The following is a 27,512-nucleotide window of genomic DNA, read 5'->3' as shown; positions in this document are numbered from 1 at the left end:
CATCTAACTTCTCCTACCTGATTTATTCTTCTTACTCTGAGCATTGCATGGTTAGCCAAGCGGTTATGCCCTCAGCAACCATATGTCTGGGAAAGGAGTGTCCTGTGTTCGAATCTCGTCACTGACGTGAGGAGCTTAGGATCTTTCTCAGACATAGCCAAGTTAGCGATCTTGTGCGTGGATTGCAGTGGTTTTCTCCCAAGTTTCCACAGAAATAGGGTACCTCCAGGATTAAGGAGTAACCAACCTATTCCGTAGAATTTTGGTTCCAAATGCCTACACGGTAAAAAGTGTAGGTCTACGCGTGAGCGTAAATCGGTGTAATTCCACATATATCCCTTAACTGAAATTTTTTTCAATCTTCTAGGTTAAAACAACAAGATTTCTCTTAAGTGGCAGCAGTGTATCAAGTTCTGTGATACTTTCATCATATTCAGTACTCTCAGACCTATCAAGGTCTCACTAATGCCATCAATCAAGGCTCACTAATGCCTATAAATGTTGGCCAAGTTGACTAATTAATTCCAAAAACTTCTCACCCTCATTCTGAATACTTCTGGCATTATTATGCATAAATTGAAATACCCCTTCATCCAATAACTTCTCTCACACCCTATGTTGATTGTCCCACTAAGTCCAAAACCTGAGCAGCTATATTCATCATTGTGATCAGTCTCCATTTCACTCACATCTAGATGCCTGCACTCACACTTGCCTGCATCTGGCCTCCTTAAATACTGTAATTTTCCTGATTGCACTTTGAACTCCGAAAATCCATTCAAATGAATTCCATCCAGCTTATATAATGAGCTCACTCTACACAATTCCTGCTGCATGCCCTGCTCTGACTCATTTGTAGTCATTACCCTTCTTCTCAGCTTGCCTCTAACTTACCATGACAGCAGACTTGCCTTCTTCTCTGTCTCTTTCTTACTCCTCTGTTGTTTGCTTGTACAGCAACTCATATTTTCTTGCATACCACAATTGTCATCTTTCAGATCATTTGTGCTTGCCAAAATAATTATTTTTTCACTTTGCCTCTGCATCCTTACAGCATCACTAACATCTTTAATTTTGGTGTTGTCTCAAAGCATTTCTGACACATTGTGCTTACAGTTTTACTCTTTCTGGAAGTCTTTTATTCTATAAGGCAAATATATTTTGCGTGCACACACATCTTGATGGTGTACCATCTAAAGATAAGGTAGACCTTTTGACATGAGCCTTTTTCTCTAATTCTTGTCCAAGAATTCTTCTCCAAGGCAAATTTTTTCCCACTATTATACAAACTACCCACAGTATGCTTCCTCTGACTTTTTGCCAGAACAACATCAGAAAAATACTCAGCAGCCTTGATATAAGTCTCCTAGCCCTGGTGGTAATTCTCCATTTGTACTAAAAGAATTAAAATCTAAAAGAACTAAAATGCTTCAGAACTAAAATCCATCTTGTATTGCCTAAACTGTTGTACTCATCAGTTATTGTACCCATCCTGAAACCTGACAAAAATGCTGAAGAATGTCAAAGCTATAGACCTATCTCATTAACTAGCATACTCTGTAAAATTACTGAAAAAATCATACTCTCCAGGCTCATGCACTGGTTGACAAAAAATAAGAAAATTAACTACTACCAAACTGCCTATAGAGCCCATCATAAGCTAATTGAAAAAGTTGAAATCCAAAATACCTTGGTATTACGCTTGATCAGGAATTATGTTTTGCACAACACATATCTAACACTTCCAACAGAGCTCTAAAAAAATTAAATATATTGAAAAGGCTTTGTGGAACAAATTGGGGCGCAAAGCCAAAAATCCTCAAAACTACTTACCCTACACTAATAAGGCCAATAATGGAATATGCAGCCTATCTGGTCACCTTTGGCCTCATCGGTAAAGGAAAAATTAGACAAAATACAAGCAAAAGCATCCAAGATTATCATTGGTGCAGTCTCATCCACTAACAACATCAGAGCCCAACAGGAATGTGGGCTCGACCTGCTGGAGGACAGACGAAAATTTGCCACCATAAAATTCATAAATAATATCAGAAGCTACCAAAGCGATCATATTTCCCTAAAAATGTATGAACATTGGAATCAAAAATGCAGACTTCACAGATCATCATCTTTATGATGATCTGTGAAGTCTGCATTTTTGGATGATGATACTATCAGGAAGTGAAGTCTGCAAGTCTGGATGATGATACTATCAGGAAGGAAATAGGTCTTGATCAGCTAAATGCCCACATAAACAAAGAACCTCTATTTTCCAGTCCTTTACCTCCATAAATCTAAACCTTACCAAACTCTGTACAAAAAAAAAAATCAAAAGAAATACTCAAAGAAAAAGGCCTAAATACTATCAACCTTCTTTCATTCTCCAAACAAGTTATTTGTTATACTGATGGATCATCAGACACCAATATGATTAATGGAGGTGTTGATGTTCTCCTTCTACTCCCGAAAGGTGAAAAACTTTCAATAAAAGTTGGATCTGGGAGAATTGTTTCCAATTTTACCAGTGAACTTTACACAATAAATAAAGCACTTGAAGCCTACTTAAAATTATCATCATCTCAACAATGTGAGGGAATTATAATTTACAGTGACTCAAGATCAGCTAGAGGCAATCAAAAATGGCAATACCAAGCTCACACAAGACACCCATAAATTCTTAAATCAACTAAAGTGCTTAGGAAAAAGTTGCATTTTACAATGGATTCCTGCTCATGTAGGCATCGATTACAATGAAGCAGCTGATAAATTAGCAAAAGAGGCCAGAGAACTCAACCAAGAAACTCACATGATAACTCTTGCTGATGCTAATGCACTAGCAAAAGCTAAACTAATTCCACTGAAATCAGTGATACAACATGAAATTCCCGAAATCAATGCCGACACGAAGACCTCCACCATGATAGCAAGACCACGAACAGGACATTATAGAGGAATGAAGATCAATACAGATGATACGAGAACATATAGAAACTGCAACAACTGTCCCAATACCGAACTGACACCCACTCACATCTTTACCTGTCCAGCAATTACAGCAGCCTTGCAAGAAATAGATCCTGATCCTGAACAGCTCTATACAAACAAAATCATCAACATAGCTAATGCAGTTCAAGGAGCACACGGAAACATCTAAGACTCTTCAAAGGACAAGACAACAACAATAACTCATCTGGTATCTATTAGACATCTTAGAAGTAAGCCTTTGCTTAAACAGTCGCAAAAAGTCAATCATCGCAAAAAAGTCACTCACCTTGTTGCTCTACTTCAGTACTCTCAAATAATGGAAAATGTCATCAACAGTCAACTTCTTCACTTCTCAAAGATTTGTCAGTTACTTAAAGATCACCGATTTGAATTCTACCATTCTTGTCCCACAGGAGATCTCCTGGCTCACACGTCTCACCTTTGGACACAAGCCATGGAAAAGTTTAGAGAAACTCAAATGGTTGCTCTTGATATTTCCATGGCATTGTTGCCTTCTTACAAAGCTACCATCTTATGATATTCTTCCTGTACTTTGTGAGCGGAATGCTACCTTCCTCCCTAATAATTTTCATTCATCAGATTTTTCAATCATTGCCAGAGTACTCCAGGTCTATGCTTTCACCTACACTCTTGTTCCTATAAATCAGTGATTCTCTGTCATCCAATGGTCTTCATAGGTTTGCAGAAGATAGTACATATTTTCCATTCGTCTTCAATTACGGAATGTTTTAGTGTTTAGGTGATTCGTGTTTTAAGATCTTTAATGAGTGCCGTAAGCACTGATCTCCTTGTTGTGAGACTGACTGGGTGAGTTTTAATGCTTCCAAAAGCAGTCACATTTCATATCCTGTAAGAAAGACCACATTTGTGAAATTCTGCTTTCTTGTATAGTTTGACGTTTAAAGTTCATCATCATAATCAAATTCCTGATATGTACCCTCAAGGGGTGTATAGGATATGATAGTACTGCATGAAAAACTTACACCATTACTAACTTCCTATCTACAATTTTCCTCCAAATTAATCTGTTACCTGTCAAGACCTTAGCATTATCAGATCTTATATTTCTATCTTCTAAGTAACTTTTTACTGTATCCATCCACCTATATCTTGGTCTTTCTCTGGATCTTTTTTCCTGCCAACCTAGCAAAGAACACATGTTTTGCTAATCTTTCCTCTCCCATTCTGTTTAGTTGACCATACCACCTGAGATTAGCTCTGCTAATCTCAGATGGTATGGTCATTCCTGTATGCTAACAATGTTAAATTCTTTCCTAATATCCACGTTTTTAATAATTATATTGCATTGATGCAGCTGTTCACACCCCTAATCACTTTCTCAGGACTCTCATATCTGTGGTCTATAGTTTTGATCAAGTGTTTTATTTCTAACCCAGCTCTCAGATCCATAAGTTAAAATTGGTTTGAACACTGACTTGTATACAGCTAATTTAGTGTTTTGACTAATTTCTCTCTTATTCCATATAAATTTGTTCAGTAACTTCCTACCATACCGGCTTTGTTGATTCTGTTGTCTATTTCCATATTTAATTTACCATCTTCACTAAAAATCATGCCTAAGTAGCTGAATGTTTTACTTGTTCTATAGGTTCTCCATTCAAAGTGCAGTTGATATTTTCAGTGCTTTTGCCTATTTTCATTGTCATTGTCTTTTTAATGCTGACCTTCATACCATATCTATTACAACAGTTATTCACTTTAGTCTGGGAATATTGCAGACTTGTATCGGATTTATTTAGAAGTATAACATCATCCACATACAGCAAAGAGCTGACATTAACATCTCCAATTTTGATAGCAAGTTTAATACCACTTTCCTTCATAATGTGATCCATATAGATAATGAATAAGAGAGGGGATAAAGTACATCCTTGTCTGACACCAGATTTAACATTAAACCACCTTCCTGTACTTCCTTCAATTCTAACTGCTGACTTACAACTCAAATAAAGACTAAGTATTGCTTAATATAATGCACCATTGAACCATACAACAGTAGCATGTTGTTTTTCTCTTAGCACCATGTCATATGCCTTTTCTAGATTTACAAAATTGAAATACAGATCTTTGTTATATTCCCATGTTTTCTCAAGTATTTGTCATAACGTGAAAATTTGATCCTAACAGCCTCTATTTGTCCTGAATTCAGCTTGTTCTTCACCAACCTTCCCGTACACAATCGTTCTCAAGTATACTTGAATAAATCTTACCAGGAACAGTCAGTAGGGAAATGCCTCTGTAATTCTCACATTCAGTTTTATTTCCCTTTTTATATATATATAGGTACTATGAGAGCTCTGCTCCAATCATCTGAAATTAATCCCTCTGTCCAGCCCTTTTGAACTATGCAGTGCAGCCACTGTAAGACTTTTATACCTCCATACATTATCCCTCCAGTTTAATGATGAATGGAACAGCAAGTAGTTCTTTATTGAAAATGGTGGTAAGCCCCTTTGTCTTATTTATCATAAAAGTGTTGCTGTTATGAAAGAATATAATATTAGCCGTCATTATGAGAATGAACATGAAAGCCAATACAAGGATTTGAACTGTGAACTTAGAAAAAAATCAAATTAATAAATTACAAGCTTCTTTGTCTGCTCAACAAAACATATTTAAGAAGCAAAGTATTCATAATAAATCGGTTGTTCGTGCTAGTTATGTCGTAGCAGAATTGGTTGCGAAAGACGGAAGGCCTTATACAGCTTCAGAATTTATTAAACAATGTTTATTAGCTGTTATTGAACAAATATGCCCAGAAAAGAAGACATTATTTCAAGATATTAGTTTATCTGCCAGGACTTGTACAAGGCAAGTAGAAGAAATCGGTACCAATTTATTTGAGCAGCTTAAATTTAAAGCAAAATCATTTGATTGTTACTCTCTGGCAATGGATGAAAGTACTAATGTAACAGACATGGCACAGTTAATGATATTTATTCGGGGCATCGATAGTGACTTGTTCATGAAAAATGGGCTAGTCTGTGTAGTTTTAAAAGGTACTACAACGGGCAATGATTTATTTATAAAAGTAAAAGAAACTATTGATTCTTTAGAATTGGGCTGGAAAAAATTAAAAAGTGTGACAACCGATGGTGGAAGAAATATGTATGGCTGTAACACCGGTGTAGTAGGTTGAATTTGTGCAGAATTACAGAATTTAGGTTATGATAATCCAATGGTGTTCCATTACATCCTTCATCAGGAAATACTCTATTGCAAAATTTTATCATCACTGAAAGACTTAAGGACATCGTGATATCAACTGTAAATTACATCCGACGCAACAGTTTGAAACACTGCCAATTTCAACAATTCTTAATTGATATAGAATCTGAGTATAAGAATGTTATCTACTACTCTGCTGTTAGATGGTTAAGCAGAGGTGCTGTACTAAAAAGATTTTTTAATTTACATTTTAATCGAGATTTAGCCAACCACATTGTATTCTTATCGGCTTAAACCAAAATAAAAAATGATGGTACAATATGACAGAATTCCTTGCCAGCTGGGGGAGTTAAACAAGGCCCCTTTGTTTTCGCCAGGGAACCAGGGCAAACAGCGAAAAGTCAGATACTGGAACAAATCCTAAAACCAACCCCAACTCAACATCAGAGTTCAAGATCGGTACTGTCAACATAAGAAACCTGAATGGCAAAGAAATGGAGCTAACTCAGGAATTGGATAAGTACCAGATCGACATAATAGGGGTGATCGAAACAAAAAAGGAAAAAATGGGTGAGATCTTTCTGATATAACATCATGCGACGTGTTCTATTTTTAACGATCTATTGTTAGTATTCTAGCTTGTATTTTTTAAAACTGTTCTTGTAATACCACTGAAGATGGTCTGCTATTTTCAGACTGAAATATTTGGTTAATTAAATATCGTTCTTGTGTTTACGTGCATTTATCATTCAACACTATCCTATCTTTCAGACATTTTTTCGAAATTAAATGAATTAAATCTCTCCCTTTAGGGAAATTCTTTAACTGATGCCTTCACAAATTTTAAATTAGCAGAGTTAATTTTAGACGTAAGAGCATATCGAGGCTGGAAATTAAACTCTGATCGTTATATGGTATCTGCAAAAATTTGATTTTAACCAAAGTGGCTAAAATCACATAAAATTGAAAATTCTTACCAGCCAAGCTAAAAAATTTCTTCATTACAGGATCCTCAAGTTAAACAACAATATCAAAAATGCACAAACTTAAAAACAGAAACCACACATGAATCATTCTTACTAAATAGCTTAAGGAAATTACAACATACAATAGAATATACATTAAAATAAATTTTAATACACTTCCAATAATTCTGCAACGTCACATTACCATTATCACAGGAACTTAAATAAAAGACACGTGCACGCAAGCACATTTTAGAGCTAATCCAAGCTAAATTTCATCCCGACATCACAATCCTATTTCAGTTCACAATGAACTCAGGCTATTTTGTTTGGCAAGGAAAATTCTACAAACAAATAGAGGGACAGCCATGGATTCTCCACTCTCCCCACCCTTGGCCAACTTTTATATGGAGACTTTTGAAGAGAAAGCCTTAAACTCTGCCCCACAAAAACCAATCATTTGGCTTCGCTATGTTGATGATGTGTTCGCTATTCGGCCACATGGCTCCGATGCACTCCTCTCCTTTCTAACACACTTAAACAACCAACACCCCAGAATCAAGTTCACCCTGGAAGAAGAAAAAAACAACTGCCTTCCTTTCTTAGACACACTAGTTGCCTGCCAGCCTGATGGAACCTTGGTTTTCTCAGTTTATAGAAAACCCACCCATACAGGCAGATACATTCACCAACAGTCCCCCCCCCTCGCAACAATATGGAGTCATTAAGTCACTACACAACAGGGCTAAACTTATCTGTTCCAATGACAATGCCCTAACCACAGATTCAACACCTTCTTAGCCAATGGCTACCACCCCCAAAAAAATCCAAAAAATATTGAAACCAATAAACCACAACACCCCCCCCTTCACAACAAGGATTATTCTAAATCCATCACCATTCCCTCTATCCGAGGCACCTCAGAAAAAATGACAAAAGTCCTAAAAAACATGACTTAACTTCTTGTTACAGACCTTATTAAAAATTGGCATCCCTTATCTGCTCCACTAAAGACCAACCTCCCCTCCTAGACCTACCTGGTGTATACCAAGTCCCTTGCAGTTGTAAGCTGTTCCTACTTTGGCCATACAGGCAGGACAGCTAATATCAGAATTTCAGGACATAAGGACTACATCTGTTTTCACAAGTACAGCCATTCTGGTCTTGCAGACCATGCGCTGGATACTCGCCATAGAATACGGTTGGAGAAAGCCACGATAATACACATAATAAATTCAAATACGAAAGGCTATTCATGGAATCAACCTCAGCCCTAAGAAACAATCCAAACCTTAACAAATTTGGTTGCATGAGACTGCCACAAATTTGGGAAACCTACATCAGAAGACCTTCAGCCCAATCGGCCTAGAATACCAACATTGCCTGCTAGGGGGCACCATCAGGACTTTTAGGAGAAAGAATAGCTTCCTGCTTTGTTCCTCATTTACTGTGTGTTTTGCTTGCGTGCATGTGTCTTATATTTGAGTTCCTGTGATAATGGCAACGTGACGTAGCTGAAATATTGGAAGTATATTAAAATTTATTTTGATGTATATTCTATTGTACGTTGTAATTTCTTTAAGCTATTTAGTAAGAATGTATAACCAACATCTAAGCCTTTCCACGAGAATCACACATGAATCAAGTGACATAGAAGATGAATGGAAAAATTTGAAACAAATTCTCACTAAAGCAGCAACAGAAACCTTAGGAATAAAGCACAAATGGATTAGAAAAAGAGGACTACGAGACTGGAACAAAGAAATAGAAAATATAATTGAAATATAATAAATAGAAAAAAAGGACAGTTACCAGAAATGGCTAAATTCCAAAACAATAGAAACAGAAATAGAGTATAAAAGAAATAGTGCAATTGCGAAACGTGAAGTAAGGAAAAAACATAGAGAAAGATGGAACAATTTCGTAACAAAACTAGAAAAGGATTTATTTAAGCCACAACCCAAAACCTTTAAAGTAATAAAATACTTGAATAAAGAAATAAAAGAAAAGATAAAAATGCAAACAATAAATTTAGAAAAATGGGTGACCTATTTCCAAAATCTCTGGACAGATGAGAACAATGAAATAAAATTTTATAAGACAAAGAAAGACCTAATAGAAAATATCACAATATTAGAACTGAAAAATATAATAAAGATGAAAAATTGGAAAACACCAGGAGAAGACAATATAAATATAGAACTATACAAAAATGCAGGTGAAAAATTTAATAAAAGACTTGAAATTTTTTAATGTGGTTTGGATGTCCGGAAAAACTCCTAACTCTTGAAAAAAAGCACTGCTTATCCCAATCTATAAAAAAGGAAATAAAGACAATTGCAATAATTATAGAGGAATTAGCCTGCTGAGTGATATAAAATATATGAAGGAATATTAAAAGAGAAACTAAGCAGCATCGTTGAAGACAAATTACAGAACAAAATGGTTTCCGAAAAGGTCGATCCTGCATAGATCCAATTTTTACTTTAAAACTATTAATAGAAAAGAGAAGAGAATTTCAAAAAGAAACACATGTGGCTTTTATTGATTATGGAAAAGCCTTTGACAAAATTAGTAGACAGAAATTGTTTAAAATATTAACCGATTTAAACATACCAAACCAACTTTCACAATCCATTCAAGAAATATATACAGGAAATAAAATAGCAGTTAAATTAGAACACATCTCAGAATGGAAAGATATATCAAGAGGAGTATGACAAGGATGTACCCTCTCACCTCTGCTTTTCAATATATATATAAATAAAATTATAACAATCTGGAAACAGCGTAACCAATTTGGTATACAAATGATCCTACAAATGAAGATAGATTCGCTACTATTTGCAGATAATCTAATAGTATTAGCTACATCAGAAGATGACTTTTAGAGATCATTAAAATCATTAAATGATATCTCAAAACAATATAATATGACAATATCTAAAGAAAAAACAAAAATAATGGCATTTAAAGGAGAAAACCCAATAAGAAGTAAAATAATGATAATAAAATACTAGAACAAGTAAACACTTTCAGCTACTTAGGATGTGATCTATCATACAAAGAAGAAAAAGACATAGACACTAAAATATCAAACTTTGTCAAAGTAAATGGCATAATAAATAATATATTTAAGCTATCCCTAGTACAAAATTACACTGGAATCGGACTATATAATGTGTTGTCAAAACCAACTCTACTATACGGAAGCGAAACATGGACTATGAAAAAGAAAGATGAAAAGCAAATTCAAACATGAAGTTCCTCAGAAAAACAGCTGGATATACCAAGTGGGACCACAAAAACAAATGAAGAAATCTTACAATCCCTGAAAATAAAACCAATTAATTACTACATAAGACAGTATAAACAAAAATGGCTAGAACATTTAAATCGAATGGACAACAGCAGACTAACATGGAATTTAGACCACTTGGCCTAAATTCCATGTTAGGAAGAAGAATCATGTAAAAGACAGATAATTTGCACCAATTCCAACATTGGAATCCTTTTTAGTGGAAAATGATATTTTTGTTGATTCTGAGTTTCTGGAAAGAGTTTGTGACCACCTCAAAAATCTGAAGCGGAATTTTGAAACACATTTTTCGAATAACTTTTATAAGAAATTTCTGTGGGTTCGCGATCCATTTCAGGCTTGCAGTCATGAGAATGACCCTTCGTTATCAAAAAAAGAACAATTAATTGAGCTTTCAAGTGACAGTGGACTTAAAATGCAATTCCGTGATCTTGGTTTGACTCTATTTTGGATCTCACCTTCAGTGAGAAGTGAATTTCCTGAATTATCTGAAGATGTATTGAAAATCGTTATGCAGTTCTCTACAACCTATCTTTGTGAGAAAGGATTTTCATTGCGCCTTCAAATAAAAACAAAATACAGAAATCGTCTTCGTGTGTGTGCCGATCTTCCACTGAATTTGATCAATATTGCGCCAGATATCCAGCAACTCTGCAAGGGCCGAGAAGCTCAACCATCTCATTAAAAGTAAGTAGTAACATAATTAGATCATATTATTTATTTGTTTGATAAAAATTAAAACTTTTCTATGATGATACCCTTTTAATTGTTTACTTTCAATTTACTTAATTACATTTCCATATGTATTCAAAACATGCTTTTAGATTTATTATGTTATAAATGGCACAGTTTTTCCGAAATGTTGGTAATTCCTATTTGGTTTTTAAAAAAATTACGAAATGTCAAAATGACATATAGGGAAATAAATTAAAAACACTGTGTTTATTTTTGAAGTAAAACTTTAATTCCAAAATCGTCGATGACATTGTCGAAGTCTATTTCATCACTCAGCTGCTGTTTTATGGACAGTAAGGCAAGATTTCTTAAATGCCAAAAAAGTGCTGGCTGAGGCAGATCGCTCCCCCCCCCTCCCACAGCTACGCCTCTGTAACTTAGTGGTCTGTAGAATTGTTTTCAGCATTTTACTGGTTCTTGGCCTTAGAAAGGTTAAGAAATGCTGCTCTACTTAATAGTATTATTAATCTAGAATTTTAATTTTGTGAATCCCTCCCCCCAAAAAAAAGAAAGAAAAAGGGAAAAAAACGTTAGAAAATTTTTGAAAAATCTTTTCCTAATTAAAATTCATGTCTTTATTTATGTTGCGTCATGTCTTCTATTTCTATACTACTTATGACTTAGCAGTCATGTAAGGTGGGAATACCCTATAGCTCTCAGGAATAATGGCCAAGGCGAATGAAGTAGTGCTCGGGTGGACCGAGAGCTACTTCGTTTGCCCAAGCTGGGCCAGAGGAGATCACGGTATCATGTATTGGCGATCACTGCAGATGTTCAGTCATAGGTCGTATGCAATGTGTATTCTCAAATCAACTCAGCCCCCCCCCCCCCCAAGATTAAATCTTGAGTGTGCCACTGTTTGAGGTGATATATAATATTTCCTTGAATTAGTTATAGTGTGAAATAATAGAAGATGCTCTTTGCTCTTGATAATTTTATCATATAGTAATGAGGAGAATAATATTCAAATTAGATTGGGTTTATATACCCAAAAATTGCTGATATATATGAAACATGGTTTGAGGAATAATACACTGATGTGAATAGAGACTCTGTGTATGGGGGGGAAGGGAATCACAGTGTTTCTTTAAGGACAGGAAAGGAGAAGAGCAGAATAAGTTAGTTTGGAGCAGTATAGTTTAAGCTAATGGCAGTAGGACGAAATGAGATATTTAGTGGAATGTTGTTACATGTGCGTTCATTGTACAATTAGTGTGCCCTTTGATTGGACAGTATAAAAAATCTGGATTTGATTCTTGTCATGATGAGTGGAATCTTTATATGGCCTTTTTTAGTTGAGTTACCCGATGTGATACAAAGGTAGCAGGGTTTCTCTTGGAATCTCTGGTTTTTCATCCCATGTACAGGCAAGTTGGCCATAAAAACACATCCAATTCATTGATAAGAATGCCGTTGGTTGTAGTAGCCAATAGATGGTGTGGTGTGTTGATAATGGTAGTAGTGGTATCATTGTATGTAGTTGGAGAATTAAGTATTAGGAGAGATGGTGAGATGCTTGTGGTGCATTCTCTCCCATGATGAGTGCTTGGACTCTTTGGAGGTGTCATGTAATAATAATAATATATATATATATATATACCTGGAAATTTGAAGGGTCATGATGCTTTTTAGGCTAACTAGTTTATTATTATTATTCAGGCCTCCATGGAATCAAGAGATTCATTGTGGGAGGTCCTTCTTAGGAAACACAGTCTATCATACCACTCCTTGAACTCCTTGACTGTTCTTGTTCTCACCACTCTATGAATGAAAAATTCATAGTGGTGAGAGCAAGTGGTGATTTACCACTCTAACAATGAAAAATTAATTTATTTGCCTTGCAAATAAATTTTTCATTGTTAATTGCCAAGTTAAAATAATCCTGCCACTTCGATGTGAGACAAATGTTGTAAACATTTATTTACAAAGTTCTTTGTTCTTGCAACTTATCATATTATGGTCAAACTCAGAGATCTGCTAACATCTGCCTAGATCAGTGATCGATATCGACCCCCAGGGGTCGATATAACATTGCTAGGGGTCGATTCGGGCTCAGGGGTTGATTGGGGGTCGATAGAAAAATATAAGACATCAATGTACGGTTAATATTTAATTTGGTTAACTTGGATTACCTCCATCCTGAATGACAACGCAATTAAGAGTGAATCGTGGGAACAGTGACATGAATAGGACCTGCAAGATGGAGTCATGAAAATTGTTACGGAGGCCAAAATGACGTATTTACCAATAAATGGATGTCCGTGGTTCCTGCCTGTGGTACATCCTATATATACCTATAGGAAGATTGTATTATTATTATTTTGTTATCTAAATTAAATTTTATATTTTATATATTATTTATCCCTCCTATCAAATATGCAATGTTAATAAGGACATCAAAAACAAAAACGTATCCCTTTGACGTTAAGCCAATATAATAATAATATATACTATATTATACATACAAGAAACACTGTAACTACAAAATAAACAATCTAAAAACTCACATAAGCGTCTTTTTTGCTTGTCCTGTCATAATTACGTAATAGTAAAATAGAGGGGGGTCGATAAAAAGTCGAGAAACTCTTAAAGGGGTCGACAGTCAAAGAAGTTTGGCGACCCCTAGATGAACATTAAAAAATACATATGTCACCATAAGTGTGGTCAGTCAGGGCTTGCTGATCATACCTTGGATGCTTTGCACAGAATCAAATGGAAAAATATCCTATGCCTGCACTGCAAAAAATATGGATTTGAAAGGCTTTTTTTTTGAAATCAGCAGCGGAATTAAAAACCAACCTATCTTTAATAATTATGGCTGTATTAAATTTCCCAAGATTTGGGGAACTCTAATTCTTAGGCTGACAATGTTTTCACAGTCTTTGTCTTTTTATTGCTGATTTTCATACCAAACTTATTACAGCAGATATTCAGTAGGGAATCCTATAGACTAATACGGGATTGCTTAGAAATATAACATCATCTGCTTAAGTAAAGAGCTGAGATTAACATCTCCAATTCTGATATCAGGTTTAATACCCATTTCCTTATGAATAACAGTTGATAAGTGCACCCTTGTTGCATACCTGATTTAATGTCACCATCTTCCTGTATCTCCTTCATTTCTAATTTTTGATTTACATGTAGCTCAAATATAGACTATGTATGACTTGATATAATGTCACATTTACACTATATAACTGTAGCCTTATCAATTTCCTGTAATCCAGTACCATGAAATACAATACGAGTATTAATCTTTTCATCCCTAAGTGTGCACTGAATTGATAACCATTGTCCTTGCCCACACTGCCATTTATTTAAATCATCCTATAAGATAACTACATTATTTTTATCAACTATTGCCCTCCATAGTTTCGCATCATCAGCAAACAAGAGAATATACCATTTCAAATGATCTGCTATATCATTAATGTAGAAATTAAAGAGTGGTAGCCCTATCACAGAGCACTGGGGCACTCCACTAGTCACTCTCATCTTGATTCCACTCCACCATATACCACTCTCTGATGTCTGCCTGTCAGTCATCCTCCTGTTCATGCCGGAAATCTCCATTTCCATTTGCTCCAACTTATGTAATAGTTTCCCATGCAGTATTCTGTCAGATGCCTTTGCAAAGTCTAGTAGTATCGGAGTGTAGCCATTTTCTTTATCCAATTTTGCTGTCACCTTATTATAAAATGTGAATAAATTGCTGAGACAGGACTTACTTTTTACAGAGCCATACTGTTTCCCATAGAGCATCATATTCTTATCCACCCATTCCTGAATTTTACTTTTTAACCAACTTTCAAATATTTTAAGCACCACTCCAGAAATACTAATTGGTCTGTAATTTGTTACTTATATCTTGGAGCTACCTTTATGTAATGGAACTATCTTACCATTACCTAAAGGAAGCTCCAACCAAAATATAAAAATGATGGTACAACATGACAAAATTTCATGCCGGCTGGGGAGTCACCCGGTTAAGCAAGGCCCCATTGTTTTTGCCAGGGAATCAGGGTGAACAGTGAAAAGTCAGCTACTGGAACAGATTCTAAAAGATGCTCCAATTCAACATCACCAGAGTTCAAGATCAGTACTATCAACATAAGAAGCCTGAATTGCAAAGAAATGGAGCTAGCTGAGGAATTGGATAAGTACCAGATTGACGTAATAGATTGACTGAAACAAAAATGGCAAAAACGGGTAAGATCTTTCTGAGCAATAAATATAAAATGTTATATTCAGGCAATGACAATCAAGGAAAAGAAGGAGTGGCCATAGTATTCATATAATTTTACAAGAACTGCAAGAATCAACTTTACAAACAGTGGATAATTATAAAAACCACTGGATTCAGCATGAATAAAATGTCACCAAAAAAAAAGTACTAAACTATAAATCAAAAGGAAATAAAAGAAAGGCTTTAAAGAAATGGTGTGAGGCCTAACACCAACCTCTTCTTCCGAGAGCAAGAAGAGAAGTTTGGTTATGTGGTTTAGGATTTATTTGTACAAGAGAAACAGCAAAGGTCAAACTGTTCCACACAGGTTACAACAGAGCACTGGGTAATAAAAAAAAAATAAAAAATAAAAAACACTTTATGTACAGGGAAATAATTCATAAAAGTTAAATATTACAAAATATATACATATAAAAGACATTCGTGATCAGCTAGGTCTGTACATATTAATTCTTTGTAAAATAAAAACTTTGAATAAATACATTTTGTCAGTTTGTGAGGATCTGAATATAAATACCTCAGTCAGATTAGTAAAAATTGCATTCATCTCTCAAGTGAAGTGAAGTGCTGGAACTCCACCAGAAAATGTTGTAATAGATTTAACGGTATTGATATGAACATATCAATAGGCTTGATGGCAAAAACAGTATTTAAACCTTATGTAAAATTAGCAACTCTCATCCGTTCACCTAAGGACAAATGCACTCCTCTATCACATCCAGGAGTCTATGAAGTGTCCTGTTCTTGCAATCAAGCCTACTATGGACAGACAGGAAGAACTATGGATATCTGCCTTCTTGAACACAAAAAATATATCCGACACTTTCGCTATGGCAAGTCGGGTCTGGCAGACCATGCATCGGATAACCCTGCACATAGGATCAATTGGAAAGAAACAAAAGTAATGCACAGAAGCTTCTACAAGTCAGAGAGGTTGTTCCTGGAATCAACAGAAGCCTTAAAACATACTCCAAATCTTAACAAGTATGGCTGTATAAATCTACCAAAGATTTGGGAGACAGTCATCCTAAGACCATATTAATATTTATTACTTATTTTATTTTATTTTATTTTTTTCAAACTTTCTAAGACTATTATTTGAACTACTATTTCAAAACTTTGAACCTTTTTTTTTTTTTTAACCTAGATGGTGCCCTATTAGGACTTTAGTCTTGTGTTGCACACTGCAATTACTTATACTAGCTCCACTGTTACACCGGATTGTGGTTGTCTTGCATTTGTAACAAACTTTGTGTTGTGTGCTCTGAAGATGCTGGATATAATACCAGTGAAATATTAGCTTTTAAGTTAATAAATAGTTATTTTCTTATCCATCTGTGTTCATATCAATACCGTGAAATCTATTACAACATGTCTGACGAACACATAAGCCAATCCACGCGCATAAATTTCTCCACCAGAAAATGACGTAAGTTGGGTGTTACAGTGTGTATACATAGGTCATCTGTCCTCAGTAGATAAGAAAGTTCAAGATAGCTGACCCAGCAAGAATAATTTCTTCTCTTCTGTTTATATGCAGACTAGACTATCAGGTGCTTAATTTCACATAATTTGTAAGTGCTGTCTGCTAAGATGACTGCCACTGATTAATTAATTTTGCTTTTGTTAACAATTGTCTGTGGGCTGTATAGAGAACTGACAGAGCATTTGTAGAAAGTAATAGCTGGCCTAGGAGCTGCAAGGTCGGCTAGTATTTTTCAGTGTGGCTGAGAATCCAGCATAGTTAAATATCAAAATAAGGTCTTCATTTGATTCAGTAGTTATAGATATGATAGAGCACTGAATGATGGTTGTACACAAGAAAACAGATGGCTTGTACAGAATTTAATGAGTGGGTAAATCATATGTTTTTTTTTTAATTTTTGCATACGAGTGCAAGCTGGATGAAATGCATTTCAACAGTACAGTTGAGTGATTAAGTGGAATCTATTTGAGACACATAAACTGGAAAAACATCAACAGACACAACCACTACAGGACTCAATCTCAAACCACTGGTATAGACAGTTAAGAAATTAGTGAATTCCACTCTGTGTGGGTTAAATAACTGATGGAGTAAGCATCTTCCTTACGTAACACTGTGAAAGACTGACTAGCATGTTCAATGCAGATAATGTTAAAGATAAATCCCTTTCATGTAAGAGCTTGTATAAACTCAAGGGGTTAGTGAATGCATAGCTAAGGTGCTAAAACCACTAAATATCTGTGTGGCTTTTCGACCCATCAGAAAAATCTCCACATTCCTAATGTGTCTAAAGGACAAGCTCCCACATCTCAGCTATCCAGGTGTCTACCAGATTCCCTGCTCGTGTGGGTTATCATATTTTGGATAAACAGGAAGATCTTCTCATGTCCGGTTAGAAGAACACTAGTCGTATATCCAGTACCTTGAACCCGAACAGTCTGGAATGCAGAACATGCCATCAACACCAGACATAGAGTTAAGTGGAACAAGACAAAAGTCGGTTCCTACTGGAACAGCTATACAAACAAACATGTGAAATATTACTTCACTCCCCCTTGTGGGAGATAGTACTTTATAAAGCAGCAAATCTCTCCTGAAATATAATTAAATCCTGTCATCGGTTGTGCCAACTGTAAAAATGGGTTGCAAGTAGTATTACATTTCTATACTGAAATATAAGCACAACAATAAGATCCTAGATATATGTATATTGCTATGATAACTTCCCTAATGATTAAGTGAATTGAGTCTTCACACTTCTGTTCATAAAAAGGGGGGGGAAATGTAATAATGCTCAGATACATGAAAAGAAATATACAATATTCTGAACTTTAACCATAATAGAACTCGTTTTTCAAAACTCGTTTTTCAAAACGAGTTCTATTGTGGTTAAAGTTCAGAATATTGTATATTTCTTTTCATGTATCTGAGCATTATTACATTTCCCCCCCTTTTTATGAACAGAAGTGTGAAGACTCAATTCACTTAATCATTAGGGAAGTTATCATAGCAATATACATATATCTAGGATCTTATTGTTGTGCTTATATTTCAGTATAGAAATGTAATACTACTTGCAACCCATTTTTACAGTTGGCACAACCGATGACAGGATTTAATTATATTTTAGATTTTTCAAAATCTAAAAAGATAATTAAATCACATCTTATTTGGATCCAAGAATATGCCAACTAAAAAGAACATTGTTTCTTAACTGTCTGGCATTCTTAACTGCATTCTGTCTAGCATTCCTCCTTTAATGCCTCCTAGAAAAATTATGTGAAAATTCCTTCTCCTTCAAGATTCACAACTTTTTTCCTCTTCCTATACCAAGGATTTCCAAGGAAAATTAGCAACTTGCCATATGTCTTTTATTTCCAAAACAGTTAAATGTTCCATTAGAACAATAATTATTTAATATTGGATAAACTGTATCTGCCGGCCTGGTTGGCAGAGTGGTTAGCATATCTGCTCTCCATCCAAAAGGCTGTGGGTTCGAATCCCACTGTGGGGGATGGATGTTTGTCATTGTGAAAATACTAGTGGTGGTGTTGGGAAGTAGATGGTGCTGGTGTAGATAAGTGGTCGCCCAAGGGGTCGATATGACATTGTTAGGAGTCGATTTGGGCTCGGGAGTCGATTGGGAGTCGACAGAAAAATATAAGACATCATTGTATGGGTAATATTTAATTCAGTTAACTTGGATTACGTCCATGACAAAAGACATGTAGGTAATGACAATGCAGTTAAGAGTGAATCGTGGGATCAGTACCTCCATCTTACAGGTCCATGAATAGGACCTGTAAGATGGAGTAAGGTCATGAAAATAGTTACTGAGGCCAATCAAGTAGGCCAAAATTACGTATTTACCAATAAACGGATGTTGGTGGTTCCTGCCGGCCAGTGCAGTGGGAGTGAGATTGCAACACGTGCATGGTTCTTATTTACTGATACTTACAAGTATTCGATCCCAGTCTCATTTTTGTGCATCGACATACAAGTGAGCGTTAATGTTCTAAAATTCATTAACATACATATTATAATTCAAACGTTATTCATTCACGAACTAAACTTCTCTATGTTGAAGAGTTGAGCAGCTCTGGTAGTAATACCAGTGATATTAATACCAGTAGTTTATTAATATCACTAGTAATACCAGTGATATTACTAGTAATAGTAGTAGTAATAGTAATATAATAATATATACTATATTATACATACAATAAACACTGTAACTATAAAATAAACAATCTAAAAACTCACATAAGCATCTTTTTTTGCTTGTCCTATTATAATTATGTAATAGTAAAATATAGGGGGTCGATAACAAGTCAAGAAACTCTTGAAGGGGTCGACGGGCAAATAACTTTGGCGACCCCTAGTGTAGATGATGCGGTTCACTGTAGTTGGTGAATTGAATGGTGGATATGGAGAGCTGTAGAGTAGGTGCCCTCCCTCGGCGAGTCCTTGGAGGTATTACTTAATAATTAGTTAAAAAATATTTTGAGCCTGGTTGGCTGAGTGGTTAACGTATCTGCTCTCTAGCCAAAAGGCTGTGGGTTTGAATCTCACCATGGGCATGGATGTTTGTGCTTGTCTGGAAAATACTGGTGTAGTGGGCATTAGATGATGCAGTGGAGATGGAGTGTTGTAGAGTGGGTGCCCTTCTCAATGAACCTTTGGACTCCCTGGAGGTATCACGTAATAATAATAATTAAATAATATTAATTAAATGTTTCTCTTTCACCAAAATTCCTTTAGAATTGTCATTCCAGTTACAATTTTAATGCAACAGCTAATATATTAAAATATTTTTCTTTCTTTATGAAAATACTAGTAGAACTTTCCTTTAACTTGTTCCAAAATTTCTTCCATATCTCTACATACAGTATCTCTTACAGTTCTCTCTTCAGTTGTTTACTAGTTACCATATTCTTGTCACTCATCCGTGCTGCAGGGTGCATTAGACTTTCCGTTCAGTCGTGAAATGAGTGAAACCACTGACATTACACGTTAACTTCACAGTGCTTTGCTTGGAAGCAGTAAAATCTCCTAGGAGTCTATTTAACTTATGTGATTTAAACATATGCAAACATTAAATTATAATTACTTTGGACACTAACTTAAAAATTAATTGAATTCACTTTGTTAAAAATTAATGCAGCACATACACATAATATATAAACAGTGTACAACTATATATACATGTAAAAACAGGCAATTAATTGTTCAGTTCTCACAATATAAATGCATTAACAACCAGAAACAGAAAATTCAAGTTTACACTAATTTACATAAACAAAAATACTTTTGAACATCTGTATGCATATACTGATAATCTACAATATTCTGTTCACTTTTTATCTTTTATTTCTCTTTTTCATCCTTTCACCTTTGGCATGCTTGAAAGTAGGCAGGATGATCTCCATCACAGTTGAAGCATTTAGGTTTGCTTACAGAGCAAGATTTATCATCATGCTCTTACTACTTCAGGCATAGATGGTAGAGCCACAACATGCATGCCTGTATGTCTGACAGTTGAAGCATCTAAGTGAATTAGGAATGTGCAGCTTAACAGGACAGTTGAGATACCTTACTGGTATGTATGTTGGAGACTTGGATGTATCAAAAGTAAAGATGATATTCCTGGCCAGAACCAGATAACTATCCCTCTGTATCAGAATGCTCTTCATACCTGTTATTACTCCTTGATCTTTTAAAGCTCTGAACATATTGCCTCATCTGGAACATCAAGATCTCATTTTCTGATATCATACCTTTGAGATGGTTAAATATATTATGAAGTGTTACAGTAATTGGTATTTTCTTCATTCAAGTTACTTGCAGTTCTTTTTCTTAGTGTTGTTGACATGGTTTCCACAAGGGTATTATCAGGTTTTAAACTGTTTTCGGAGATCCTACTAATCCTAAACTTTTTTTGAATAAAGAGACTGACAGGTTTCCCTATTAGCCTTTCACTCATTACATGATGATAAGAAACAATAGTATGTGTGTCAGATATCCTTTGTTTTTTATTTCTGTTAGATATCTTTAGTATTTATTCTTGGTTGGAACCTTGTGAGTGTCCCAAAATATTCATTCGAGGGAGAAGAATTTATGTTCAAAAGGATTTTTGGTTTGGTGTCAGAGATCCCACACTTACAACAGAATCATACATGAATATCCACTATACCGATACTGCAGCAGGCCGTATAAGGCCCCTGTCCCAGGACCATGAGAAAGGCAACTGGCTACAACACTATTTATCCTTACAGATGAGCCCACTAGTCAATTGATCTAGACTTGGAGATCAACCAGGTCTGCCCATCCTGCCAAAGGAAAGGTCCAGCATATATGACTACCGGGATCCTCCTTCCATGCAATCCATGGACCGCACTACAAGGCAAACCAGGTGGCAGGGTGTTGGATCCCAATAATGGTAGTCTTGGAAGGTGGGAGAGCAAATGAGACACCCAGAAGTAGAGCAAAGAATATAAGAAGAAAAAGAGAGGAGGAAAAAAAAGTAAGAATTAAAAGGACCAGTGTATAATCCTTTGGAAGTCCATTCCACTATGAGATACCACCCCACATAGTTCTCTCTCTCTCTTTTTAATAGAATAAACTTGAAAATACCATAAACAATGAATATCAAATTATCTTTTAAAACACACTGTTCATTGTTCAGTAATAATTTGCTTTTAAAAAAATTGCCCTGCTCTTAGGCATTGGTGTTCTGAACACATTTGATGAGTCTTGTCAAATGTGCCAGATTAATGTTAACATTTCTGTGTTTCTACAATAGTAGTAAGGAAAAATCATATCTGATTGTTCAGTAATTTTAAGCTTGATTCCTTTCGAATAGAGGATACAAGACAATATTACACATAAATTTAATGAGACTAAACAAAAGGTATACACAACATAAACTTTCAGATTAATACATGTAAAATTCTTCTGGATCCAATGCTTTCTGATTATTATAATTAGTATTTGATGCCGGCCTGGTTGGCCAAGTGGATAACGTATCTGCTCTCCAGCCAAAAGGCTGCGGATTCGAATTCTGTCTTGGGCATGGATGTTTATAATTGTCTGTGAAAATACCAGTGGTGGTTGGCGGTAGATGGCGTTGGTGTAGTTGCGGTCAGTTGGTGATTGAATGGTGGAGACGGAGTTGTAGAGCAGGTGCCCTCCCTCGATGAGTCCTTGGACACCCTGGAGGTGTCAAATAATAATTATAACAATATTTTGAGATCTGTTTTTTATAATCTTAGAAGATTAATAATTGAAATGCTCTCATTCTATTACTAAACTGTTTTACAAATTAATAAATGTTATGATGACTATCAGTCTACCAGACTGAGTATCATTTCTCACGGCAAAATTGTATATAGAATAATTGTTCTTTAGACTGAATTCTTTATATGACTTTGTTTGAAAAGGTTAAGTTTTTTTAACTTCCATATGACTGTGCAGTTTTCATTCGGCATATATCTTCTTTCTCACTCTGTCATACTGAGCATGAATGTTTTTTTTTCAGCTAATCTCAGATAAGGAAATATAGTCACAAATTCTCTCATCGAGAAAATTTGAACTCTTCATTTGGTGGACTTTACAGTTCTATTTTGATTAACTCCTTCACCTATTTTTGAATAATAATACTTCATTTTAGCCTACAGAAACAAGGGAGGAGTTAATGAAATTTACTTATGTGTTGGCAGTACATGTTAGTTTGTTTTAATGGTATTGATTACAACACAGTTAATAAGTCAATAATAAGAAAATAATTAATATTTATTAGCTGATATTTTGTTGGTATTATATCCAGCATCTTGAGAGCACAAGAACAGTTTGTCACAGTACACGAAACAGCAACAATTTAGTATAACAGTGAGACTAGTTTAAAAAAAAAGAAAAAGAAAAAAAATGTAATGGACAATGCAAGGAACTAAAGTCCTAATTGGCACCATTTGGAAAAAAAGAGAGAGAGAAAAAACAAGTATTAATTAGATCTTAAAATGACTTTCTCCAGATTTTTAGTAAACTTATTATATCTATACTTATTGAGGTTTGGAGTATGTTTTAAAGCTGCTGTTGATTCCAAAAACAATCTCTCTGACTTATGACTTCTGTGTAGAACTTTTGTTTTCTTCTATTTGAGCCTATGCGAAAGGGTATCCAAGACATAATCTGCTAGACCTGACTTGCCATAATAATAGTGCTGGATGTATTTTTTATGTTCACCAAGGTAGATATCAACAGCTCTTCCTGTTTGTCCATAGTAAGCTAGGTCACAAGAGCAGGACACTTCATAAACTCCTGGGTATAATACAGAAGAGAGTTGTTTGTCTTTAGGTGAATGGATGAGAGGAATTCCAAGGATTTCAGAGTTGAGAAAGGTGTAATGCAGGGTTGCCCTCTCTCACCTCGACTCTTTATCATCTTCCTAGATGAAATCTGTAAAACCATAGCTGATGAACCAGGTGTAAAAGTCAATGGTACCAACATTAAATACGCTGATGATATCATTATCCTAGCAGATTATAAATCACAGTTAGAAAAAACTATTAATATTCTAAATGACTCCTGTAAAACTTATGGTACGAAAATAAATCTTCATAAAACAAAAATAATGAAGATAGGTAGAGAAGAAGAAAATATTTCCATAAATCTCGAAAATCACCTGTTGGAACAAGTTAATAAATATGTTTATCTTGGTAGTCTCATTTCTAGTAACCTCAACAATATGGAAACAGTAAAACACAGGCTAAACTTAGGATGGACCAGCATGAATAAATAAAATAAAATATGGAAAAATAAAAAAATCCCAGCAAGTCTAAAATTAAAATTATATAAAACAATTATCATCCCCTCGGCTACTTATGATTCAGAAGCCTAGAGATTAACTCAACAACCAATCAAGAAATTTCAAGCATTTGAAATGAAATGCCTCAGAAAAATTAATAACACCCATTGGATGCAACACAAGACTAATGATCAAGTCAGAATAGATTTAAACTTCCCAGATGACATAACAGATACAGTCATTAAGCATCAAACTGAGATGGTTTGGTCACGTCCAGAGAAGACCCCTCATAGACTGACATATTTAGCTCCGAATGGATATATAGGAAGTAAAAAACCTAGAGGCAGACCAAGAAGTACTTGGATAAAGTTGCTGAAAGAACATTCCCATCTGCCCAGCTATAGAATCATGACCGAGATGGCTAAAGATTGCAGTAAGTGGAGAACCTTTCTTCTTAGTGGACTCAACCCGTTATCAAGCAGATGAGATGATGATGAATGGATGAGAGTTGCCAATTTGACATGTGGTTTAAATATGGTGCATAGCTGATATTTATTAAGCACTTTAGATATCTTTTCAGGTGTGCCTTGAATTTATGGAATGATAACAGTTTTATAAGCTAGGTTTTAATCCTTTTTCCCAAGTAAGCAAACAGACAAGTAAATCAAGTTTGTGACTGAACATAGTTCAAGTCTGAGGCAACTCCTGGTAAAGGTGGAGTAAGCTCCGATCACTTTCCTTAGTATTTTCCCATAATGCAAAGCACATCCCCCTTGCGAAGGTATATGATGTTATGCATTAAAGGCAAGGGCCACTACCCAGACCGGTTTTGACCTTTATTGAGGTCTCATCAGTGGGAGCTAGACCCAAAAAATGCCAAGGTTGAAGTAATGCAGAGCTTATAAATTTTACCTAAACAAGTTGCCACAAGGTGCTTTGACCTTATTAAGTAAAAATCTCAGTATGAGAGTAAGATGTAGAAAGTATTTTACCTTGGGTATATACTATATTAAAGATACTAAGCAATTTTATAAGCTAGGTTTTAATCCTTTTTCCCAAGTAAGCAAACAGACAAGTAAGTGAAGTTTGCACATGAACATAGTTCAAGTCTGAGGTAACTCATGGTAAAGGTGGAGTAAGTTCTGATCACTTTGAACTGTATTCAGGCAGTGATCCTAGCACTGAACTGTGCAGTTCAGTGTTCACACTAATAGTCATCTGCTTTCACATGGATTCTGCTCCTCCATATACCACTTTTTGATATCTTTCCTGCAGCCACCCTCTTATCCACTTAATCAGTGTCACGTCCATCCCCAATTGTACTATTTTGCATAACAGAGTTCCATGTGGTATCTGTCAAATGCCTTTGCAGAATCATGGTGTAGCCATTTCCTTTATTCAACTCATCTCTCACTCTATTATAAAAAGTTAGTAAATTACTGAATCATTACCGACCCTTAACAAGCCCCTAGTCAGAGGCATTTCCAGTTCCCTTGCACATTCTCACAAAACCCGAGCTGATATACCATCCAACCCCCACAGCTGTATTTACATTGAGATTCTGCAATATTCTAAGATGTCTACAAATTTAGATTTAACCAAAGAACTCTTTGAGATTTCATTTGGGCTGCTTTGCTAAATTCATCCCGTAATATGATTTTGCCTTCCTTACTGTGCTTATCACTTTTTTTTTTTTTCCTGACCCTTGCTTATACTGTTCATGAGTTGGCTGGCCACCTTTCTCCTTATATACCCTCTAGAGCCTTTTCTTCTTCTGCAGCTTATGCTTAATGATATTACTCATCCATCTAACTCGTACCTGATTAACCCTCCTTACCTTTGATATACAATTTAATATTGCTTCCTCTAGATGCCACTTAACTATCTTCTATGCACTGTTAACATCCTTCACTCACAGGATTTTATTCCATGGCACAGATTCATGCTTCCTCCTAAGCTTGCCATAATCATCTGCCTTATAGTTTCACATATACCCCTTCTTGACAGGATATTCCTTATGTTTTATAATCTCCCAAGTCAAGACTGCATGGTCACTTTTGCCAGTCAGAGGCAGTGTGGCCACCTTGGTTATGGATAATTCTTTCGATCCTATGACCAGGTTTAATATTCACATACCCTGAGTCCCCTCTGTCACATGCTTCATCAAGATAGTCTCAGGATAGATAATCTGGATTGCTTTGTCATCCATGTGACAAAACACGAATATTTAATATTGATTATAATTGAAAAACTTAACATTATAGAATAATTCACTGTTTGAAAATTTATAAATTTTAGGGCTTTGCAAGTGGTGTGGCTACCTTCTTCATATCTTCTTTATAATGGACTTTTCTTAGTAATACTTTTATGGTGTATTAACAACCAGGATTCAGAGGAGCCTGCTTTTATGGTATGTAATTGTTTTTTTTTTTTTAAACTTTCAATTAGTTGTTTATTTATGCCGCTCATATAATTTAGCCACAAATGAACGCAGTGTTGTCTTTCCATTTTAATCTTTCCTGTTCAGCTGTATATTATATACTTCAGTTATTACTAAATAAACATGAATATTAAAATTGGATGTGGTACTTTCTTGCAGTTTAACTGATAATAATAGTGTTTCATAGTCTAATACAACATTCAAACTTAGCTTTATTATACATTGAATTAATAAACAAGGAGCTTATGAAAATGCCTTTATACACAAAAATGAGAAATGTATTGGAGAGCCTTGTGGATAAGACCATCCAAGAGTTTATCAGCATGATCATTGTTGATTTTAATTACAGTCAAAGCAGCTACAGCTAAGTCAGTGTATTATGTATGTTAATTGTGTGAGTTTGTCTGGAAGGTTTGCCTGTTGTGCTCGATGGAAAACCAGTTCTTTGAGTTTTAACCTTGCTACTTACATGGACCAGCTAACTTAACTTGCTTTCAGTAGAAAAGTCCTTATAAAAGTTCTGCACATTGTGGGAGTTGAACCGAGATCTTTTGAAGGGTATTGTTCGTACTGACTGATCTATGGAGGATCATGTTAACTTGACAACCACAGTACATGTGTCCCATGCTTTATGCGATTAATTGGTTCTATGAAATAATTGCATAACACGAAATTGCATAAAGTGAGTTGAATTTAGCATGGGTGAGTAGGGATAGGGGTTTCTTCAGAAGGATAAAAAAAATTAAAATTTTACATCTGTGAGCAAAAGAAATGTTCTACTAGGCATACGCTTCCAGAACAATCTCGTTTTGTTGAGATT

General features: G+C 35.3%; 1 protein-coding gene across 2 annotated transcripts in view; it reads left to right on the top strand.

The window, feature by feature from the left end:
* Positions 1 to 27,512, top strand: part of LOC150096478 (type-1 angiotensin II receptor-associated protein-like) — a 152,548-nt gene that overhangs the window by 75,632 nt on the left and 49,404 nt on the right. For both annotated transcript variants that reach the window (XM_090408474.1, XM_090408475.1), the window contains exon 4: positions 26,551 to 26,662. In XM_090408474.1, coding sequence (XP_090264600.1) covers positions 26,551 to 26,662 — 112 coding nt within the window. The remainder of the gene's footprint in view (positions 1 to 26,550; positions 26,663 to 27,512) is intronic.

Source organism: Typopeltis vanoorti, chromosome 18 (genome assembly GCF_054136105.1).
Source record: "Typopeltis vanoorti isolate ZY-2024b chromosome 18, IOZ_Tvanoo_1.0, whole genome shotgun sequence".
In the NCBI taxonomy this organism is placed as follows: Eukaryota; Metazoa; Arthropoda; class Arachnida; order Uropygi; family Thelyphonidae; genus Typopeltis; species Typopeltis vanoorti.
The sequence above is the reverse complement of the archived record's forward strand: the minus strand, read 5'-3'. Positions and strand labels throughout refer to the sequence as shown.